Source organism: Hetaerina americana, unplaced genomic scaffold (genome assembly GCF_022747635.1).
Source record: "Hetaerina americana unplaced genomic scaffold, ioHetAmer1.1.p SCAF_4, whole genome shotgun sequence".
NCBI classification, from domain to species: Eukaryota; Metazoa; Arthropoda; class Insecta; order Odonata; family Calopterygidae; genus Hetaerina; species Hetaerina americana.
The window spans coordinates 31123767-31131977 of NW_027286985.1; the positions used below are offsets into that span (position 1 = coordinate 31123767).

Genomic DNA, 8211 nt, shown 5'->3' on the forward strand with positions numbered 1-8211 from the left:
GAAAGCGTTTGATAGGGTGAATTGGGAAAAACTAATGAGTATGTATATTGAAGAAAATAGGAATAGGTTGGAGGAACAAGAGGCTAATCCCCAACCTACACATGTCTTAGACTGCTCATTCGCGATTGGAGGACGGAGAATCCGTATTGACCGTGTTAGGAAGGGGTGTAAGGCAGGGTTGCCCATTATCACCGTTGCTGTTCAACCTGTATGCAGAGGAAATGATCAAAGAGGCATGGGAAGAACTCGAGGTAGGAATGAAAGAGGGCGGGGAATTGGTAAAATCAGTTAGGTTCGCTGATGACCAAGCTTTAGTTTGTCAATCAGCCAAGGGGCTGCAAGCATTGCTGAGTGAATTGGAAATTCAGTGCGACAGGTATGGGATGAGAATCAATATTAATAAAACAAAGGTTATGCGATTTTCTAGAAAGAAAAAGGCTAAGCTAAACATTAAAATAGGAGGGCAAAAACTACAGCAGGTAGAACAGTTTACGTATCTCGGTAGTGTTTTGGACTAACATGGTCAAAGTAGTAGGGAGTAAGGAGAAGAATTGCGCTGGGCAAAGAGGCTTTCACAAGGAGGAGGGAGTTGATGACAGGGACGTTGGGTAGGGATGTTAAGAGAAAATTCGTAAAAACTTTGATATGGAGCGTAGATAGGTACGGAGCTTAAACGTGGTCACTGAAGCAGGACGATGAACGTAAATTGGAGGCTTTTGAAATGCGGGTGTGGAGAAGGATGAATAAGGTGAAATGGACCTAAAGGAAAACAAATGAGGAAGTACTAGGTATGGTGGGCGAAGAGAGGGGTTTGTTGGGAGAAATCCTATGGAGGCAGGAAAAATGGATGAAGGGCGTATTGATCGGCAGAGGGATGTTGAAGGCAGTAATAGAGGGGAGAATGTAAGGCAAACGAGGAAAGGGCGGGAACAGGATAGGTATGTTGGACGGGATGAAGGGAGGAAGGAAGTACTCAGAGGTGAAGAGGGACCTGATGTAAAGTAGGATGTTGTGTTTTGCTAGGGGTCACAAATTATTAAATTAGTAATTATGTTTATCCAAAAACCTACCTTAACCGGTGGATTACCTAATAATAATAATAATTATATATGTATATATATATACCGATTGTACGGAAAAACTCACACGAGCGGCACAATAATGGGCTTATACAATATAATACAAATAGAATGGAATACCAACATTTAAAATGACACTCACTCGATAAATTGTTCGAGCTTTCGGCCCTCTCAGAGGCCGTCTTCAAGTGAGATTTCAGTAATAGAGGGCAGCCCATTATATATATATGTAAATATATATATATATATATATATATATATATATATATATATATATATATATATATATAGCGGATCGCGGTAGTCCATGGGGTAGAGCGTTGGACTACTGACCGGAAGATCCCGGGTTCTATTATCGGCCTCTGGACACCTGCAGCTCCACCCAAGCTATGTGATTTTTCGGGTACCAGTTCTTACTGGGAAACCATAGCCGGCACAGAGAAAGAAACTGGCTCCCCTACCCTGATGTGTTAATTTCACACGCCGTCAGGCTTAGTACTGGGTAAACTCTATCATCACCTACCAAACCGACCTTCGGGTTGATTACTGTGCTTATGGTTTTTTCATATATATATTCTCTCCTGCAGCATAAAAAATTCATTTTTTATGATTTTTGAATAAATAAATAACTAAATATTTTGGTGGTCCCAGTCACCTCCCCTGTGTACGAGTAAGGTTTAGTACATTTTAAAATTAAAACCTTAAGGGAGTATTTTTTAATCACATCATTTTATTTATTTATTCCGCTTAAGTATTTCCATACATGTGATTGGATTTATCACCGTTTTAAGCCATAGTCATCATGCTGATTTGTTTTATTTAATACTTTATAAGATAAACAGCCCGATAATTGACACTTCTAAAATATTTAAACGAATAGGCCCCATGTCAGCCAGTGCGAGTAATTGCTCGTAAACAGTACAGTAAGAGTGCCTCTTAGGTACCTGAGTTTTTCTCACGCATGAGAGATTTAATTTAGTCCCAACCGTGGGAAAATTTCTCCTTAAACCTAATGGAGTGTTTGGAATCCACTAATACTGTCCCCTAAAAGGGCCCCTAAAAACCCTAAATAAGGAGCTAATATTTAGTGGGGTGTTGAAGGAACATATTTTTTCCGTCACTGAAACGCACGGATAGCCCAAAAAAGGCATTATATCCCGTAGACAGCAAAAGGTCGCGTATTTTTTGGGTGCGTCTCGTGTTATTTGATCCCTGCCGTTGAGATTGAATTTCTCCGTAAATCAACACTTCTGTTTTGAAGTCCACTTTCCCTTAACAATGCACGTTTAGCGTCAAACTTAATCGTGGCCACTGTGAGTTTTTTTTACTTCACATTTAGAAAATTGTTCCACCGATGATAGTATTTAGTCGGACTATTTCAGCTCTCCAGCAGCATAAAAAAGTTCAGCTATTATGATTTTTTTAATGCTAATAATTCTCTACATTGCTATCATATGTGTATACTGCTACACTGGAATATAAGCTAATCCTCCTAAAGTCACGACTCTCTTGAAAACAAGCACCCAATTATTGGTTTCGGATGAAATATTTTGAGTTTGAGCTTTACGTTACTCCTGGCCTTGAGAAAATAAGAAGACACAGAAATCAGAACTTCGCATTCATGATTAAAGGGAGAAACAGAAATATTACTCAACACGCCTCCTGCAAAACCAAAATTAAATGGAAGAGCCCAATTTCATTCAATATATCTTGCCCACCAAGGTCTTCATTTGCACAATAAGAAGAACTAGACCTTTCCAAGGGAAATTAGATGGTTCCATAAATAATGTTTCAAGGCGTTACTACGCCTCCATATTTAAAGGTCAAGTCGAAAAAATGCAACTATGGAAACATGATATATTCAAAACTTATAATCGAAAGCATGATCAAATAATAAAGAACATAAAATCAATGATATAATAACATGAAATAAGGAACACAGTGTCTTCTTTCGCTTGATTTTATTGAGGTTTGACTAGTTTTAACACTCCCGCGACATCATCAATGTTGAAGCGTTGAAACTAGTTGTGCCTCAAAAAAATCCAGGGGATGAATACATAATGTTACTTATTTCATGAACATGAACGACATGGTGTGGACTCGGAAACCATCGAAATCTTATAATGACGTCTTCATAAAATCTATAAACGTTTATTTATCGATGAATACTGACTTGTTGAGAAAAGTCAGTTGAGACTGACGATGTTGATAAAACGCTTTTAAAATTTAATTAATTGTTCTAAGCGTCGATTTGTGACAATTATTAATACGCATTTAGCAAAATAAACTCACCCCCCATGAAAATGCTATAACAATGGTGGAATCAATAGGTATCGCTGTGTGAAAAGTCTCTTTGCGAGTTTTTCTTTTCTAAGATTTTAAAATTTCTTGTTAATTTCCCAACGTATATTAATCGTAGGATATTATTAGAATCAAACCCGTTTAATTGTGAAACCAATGAATAGCCAATAAAGCATTCAATATATAGTCACGCCACAATTCATGTTTACCCAGCAGCAGGTAGTAACTTAGGGACATTTATTCAGTATTTGCCATAGGACCGGGGCAAACTTCACTCTTATGGACCTATTCATCTTAAACTATCATTCATCTAAATTTAAATCTCCTATGCTGTTATAATAAGGCATTATATTCGTATGCCCCTATCGTATTTCTAAAACAAAGCCAAAAAGTTTCTGAATACACATTGGCCAATTTTTTACTTATTGCATACATAAATGCATTGCATTAAATAGTATAATGTCAAAGCAAAAAAGAGTTGGATGGGCGTTATAAGTTTTTCTATTTGATTTCGGTCCCTTTCAGTGTATTAATTCTTCAACTTTATCCTCTTTTCTTTATTTTACAGTACTTGAAGTCTTGAACCGCATATATTACATTTTGGCACATTTGATACTCACAAACTAATTAATCATCTATTAGAAGGCATATGCACCCTCATAGCTAATGCAAAATAATGTTTTCACGATATAAACCTAATGATGTGAAAAACGTATGCGTGCCGCAGAAGAAACACGCACAAAACATTTCTTGAGCTGTAGGTGAACTCCTAACAGATATCGAATACAATTTAACGAATAATCACATCACATCGTCGGTCGTTTAAAACACGGAGTCGAGGAGAAACATGTGAATATAGGCAAAGAGCGAGGTTACCATATGATTTGTTCAAAAAGCATGTTCGTCAAGGTAGCGAAACAAGATCTTTTTTATCATTAGTGGAGGATATACGTGTATAGATTTCTTTACTAAGTTTTGCTTTTACGCATCGGAAATATTATAAATGCACCAAACGCATAGATAATGAAAGTAAAACTCTTGATCTCTCTTATATTCCACCCAGTCCATATCGATTCCAACGATCGTCCGTGGAGAATAATTGCATTTTATGAGGTGTCTTACCACGGGGGATTTCAACGGCCGTCACCGGAGAAATTAGATATTCGCCTATTACACGGAACGGACTAATGGAGAAACACATTCCCGAGGGAGAGATACCGAGAAAGATAGACAGAAAAATCACACAAGTGAGGTGAACAGTAAAATGTCATGATCTTTCTCATTGCAAAAGAAAAAACTATTCGGCTATTTGGATCTCAGCCACCCAGACGAGAGAGGAAATCGCCTCTTGGCCTGGGCAGAGATCCACAACCTCCACCCCTTTCGCTCTTCGTTTGATAACTCCCACCCACTACCACTCCCACTCTCCGTGCACTTCCTCGCGGAGGCCGACGGGTGGAAAATGTCGAGCGACAAACCGCACCCCGCCCCCCACCCTGGCGGCCTCCGCCCGTGGTGGTGTGGGGGGGGAGAGACGTCCAACCTCCCCATGAAATATCGGAGGTGTTGGTCACACCGCGTGCGGGTATATATAGGCCGGGCCCTCCTCACTGCAATCATCACTCGAAGAAGAGAAACAGAGCCTAATTCTCTACACTGCTCAGCAGCTCAGATTCAACCAGACGCCGAAGTAGCAGATCAGCAGAAGACATGGCCGCCATGAAGGTACGTAGAGTCGGAGTGACTTTGTCCTCCGGAATTACATTAAGTGGTGTTTTCAGACTCGGGAAACGCATTCCTATTAGCTTCTAGGGTTAGAAAAGTTTATTGGAAAGTAATGAGTGAGGAAGGAGATTAAAATTCTCCTTATCCAGTATCTTTGCAACCAATATCTTTATCTAAGTATTCCAGGAAAAAATTTAAAACAGGTTGATTGCCTGACATCATTTAAACAAATCCTAGGCATTTATTTTTCATTGAATACCCTAAGAAATTCGTAAATTATACATCCTTTTGAGTCAGTGCGGTGCAAAAATGAATTTCTTCAACATAAGCAAAATCCACATTCCTCGGTGACAAGGAATTGAGTGAAACAAATTTACAGTGTACAACAATGACCATAATAATTCTTCAGAGCGAGAAGTATCCTGAATACTCAGGACTATAAGAGAACATAGCTCATCGCCAAAACGAATTAATATTCCAAATGAAGTCCTAACTTAACTTTAAAATCGAATATTAGCTCCAGATTCCCCGATCAACATCTTCTTGAAATGTTCACATGTTGTAGTAATTTACAAAATTCTGGCAATTGGCACGGAATTATTTGCACAACAATTTCCTTGAAGTAATCATGTTTGAGCTTTCAAAGTGATAATTTTTCAGGGATATCAATAACAATCCGAGTACTCTCTGTTTTTAACAATCCACATTAACGTGGCATCATTGAACTGCGTGATTAGTACTTAAATTTCAAACTAATATGGAAGCGCTTACATCCATCGAGGAGATTATCCATCGAATTGCCACCACTTCACTCCCCTTGTGATAGGTTGGACGTTCCACGTAGAACACTAAATACTATGGTGGTGATTACCTACCATTCCATGTGAACGTATCCCGACCGGAGTTTTTGCCGCTCATCAGTCTTCAATTCCATCCACCTTTACAGAAAAATGTGATTTATAATTAGAGAAATAACTGTACAATATTCTAAAAAATAGGTAGTATGACTCGATTAACAATGAAGTACTAAACCATTACGCAGTGCATATCTAAATATGAAATGGATGCTATATAATTCGACGGAGTTGATCCTGAGTTAGGGCCTTAGCAATTTAGAATTTGACGATACCTCCTGTCGTTATTTGTACCGGGAAAATGAAATATATGAAATGACGTAAAAATCCGGCATAATTTGTGTGAAGTTGAGCAAATCGCGAGAAAAATATGTAAAGGGAGACACAATGGTATCCTGGTAATTCGAATAGAAGTATTGCATCCATATTTTAAAACCAAGCAAATCAAATATATGTTTCACGAGATGATGTCTGTGAGAAATAGATTAAATTTTTATATTATGCAATGGTTAAATATTTTATATATTAATATATTATTTTATAAATCCAACCGCCTTGACACAAGACGTGATTTTTTTCGAGTCATTATGCTTATGAGTGCTAAAAAAGATTTTAAGTGCTTCTTTTGTCCTGCACCCCCTCCCCCTCGATTCTGGCCATAGGTGAAGTCGAAGTACTATTATAGCAATTTCTTCTTTCAGTTCGTTATTTTGCTCTTCGCCATCGCCGCTGCGGTTTCCTCAGCAGATGTGCAGAAGTCCGAGAAATTGGAGTCATCTGATACCGTGGGACTTGGCTACTACGGAGGTTATTATGGAGGCAGCCCTTATTATCCCGGCTACGGAGGCTATGGGTACTCTGCCTACCCTTATTCCGCCTACCACCATGGATACGGTAATACTTGACTGTAAAATTTTGATGTTTTACAAAAGCCCGGCAATCTGAATTCATTCTTTTGTAAGATATAACTACAACTTGTCTTTTCTCGAAATTGGGAGTAATATACTCAGTCTATCTCATTCCAGTCTCTAATAGGTCAATATATTTGTAGTTTTTTTTCAGAGAATTTCCGTTTTTTGAGACCAATGATTCATTTCTCGTGGAACTTAATTCATTATTTCTGACGATTTTTTTAATGCTGGAATTTTCTTGCCACAAGAGCTGTGATGCTTTCTGAATATCTGTGGCTAGAAATGCTGCGAATGACTACTCATAGAAAATAAAGCCTAAAAGCCCAATCCTGTCAATAAATTTGAAATTTTTGAAATGAATTCGTAAGTAAATCATCAACGTTTATTTAAAATATGCTCTTCTGTTTGAAAACACGTCCGAGCTACTGGAGTAGTCCTTCCTCTTTTCATGAATTTAATGGCAATAATTGTTTCCAACTTGACTTATACATGCAAATATCGCCCTTGTTCAAAATGGAATTCAAACCAAGGACTCAGCGTATTTATGACGAATGAATTTTAAATTAAATTGAAGCAATTAAGCTTTAAAACTAAAAAATTGTGGTGCTGCAATCAAAACCGTATTTCATATGTAAGAGTATGCAAACCATAATAATATAAATTGCTCAAATATACAACGTTCTTATGCCTTTATCTCCAATTCCAGGATATGGCGGATACTATCCTTACGGACACCATGGATTCCACGGATATTATCGCTAGATAGCACCTACACGCTACCAGCACCAGTGAAATCGGATAACGAAAATTATGGTTTCAACTGCAATTTCTTTCCGCTGTCACTTTTTCTGTCTGTTATCTTTCCTTTTCTTCTTCCAATAAAAACCAAACACTAAGGCAAAAATATTTGGTATCCTTATTTTATACATAAGATACACTTCTCATTAAAACGACGCTAAAATGTCATTCTTAAGGATTAAAACAACGTAAATATTTTGCAGGTTAAATACAATTGTAGTAATTTTTAAAGTAAATATTAGGTTCAACGAAAAACGTAGCATCAATGATCAAAAGAAGAGTAATAACCTCAACTACTTGTAAAAATGAAGAAACATACTGATTGCAACTGTAACGCTACAAATCCTTCTAATCCTCTTAGTTTCCCGCGGAGAACTGAATTCGTACGAGCGTTAGAGGTTAGAATTCCCTTACGCAATCATAGCAGTAATGATCTTGAAATGATCGTTAACTTAACACATAATTAAGCTGGGTGAAAATATTCCCATTTTCTTAGAAATCGCTCTTTTGTAGTCATCAGTCTGATTGTTTCATAGATAGCTA

At 37.6% G+C, this 8211-nt stretch overlaps 1 protein-coding gene across 1 annotated transcript; it reads left to right on the top strand.

Annotated features, from left to right (window-relative positions):
- Positions 1–5016: 5016 nt before the first annotated feature.
- Positions 5017–7763, top strand: LOC139692418 (prisilkin-39-like). The gene is made up of 3 exons (XM_071590596.1): positions 5017–5105; positions 6661–6853; positions 7577–7763. The coding sequence occupies exons 1-3, from the start codon at positions 5091–5093 to the stop codon at positions 7630–7632; spliced, it is 264 nt and encodes an 87-aa protein (XP_071446697.1). The 5' UTR covers positions 5017–5090; the 3' UTR covers positions 7633–7763.
- The last annotated feature ends 448 nt before the right edge of the window (positions 7764–8211 follow it).

Bases quoted from the DNA above. Each gene is read 5' to 3' on its own strand.
- LOC139692418 (XM_071590596.1), top strand. The intron at 6,854-7,576 runs GTAATACTTGAC...CTCCAATTCCAG, and splicing joins CGCCTACCACCATGGATACG to GATATGGCGGATACTATCCT.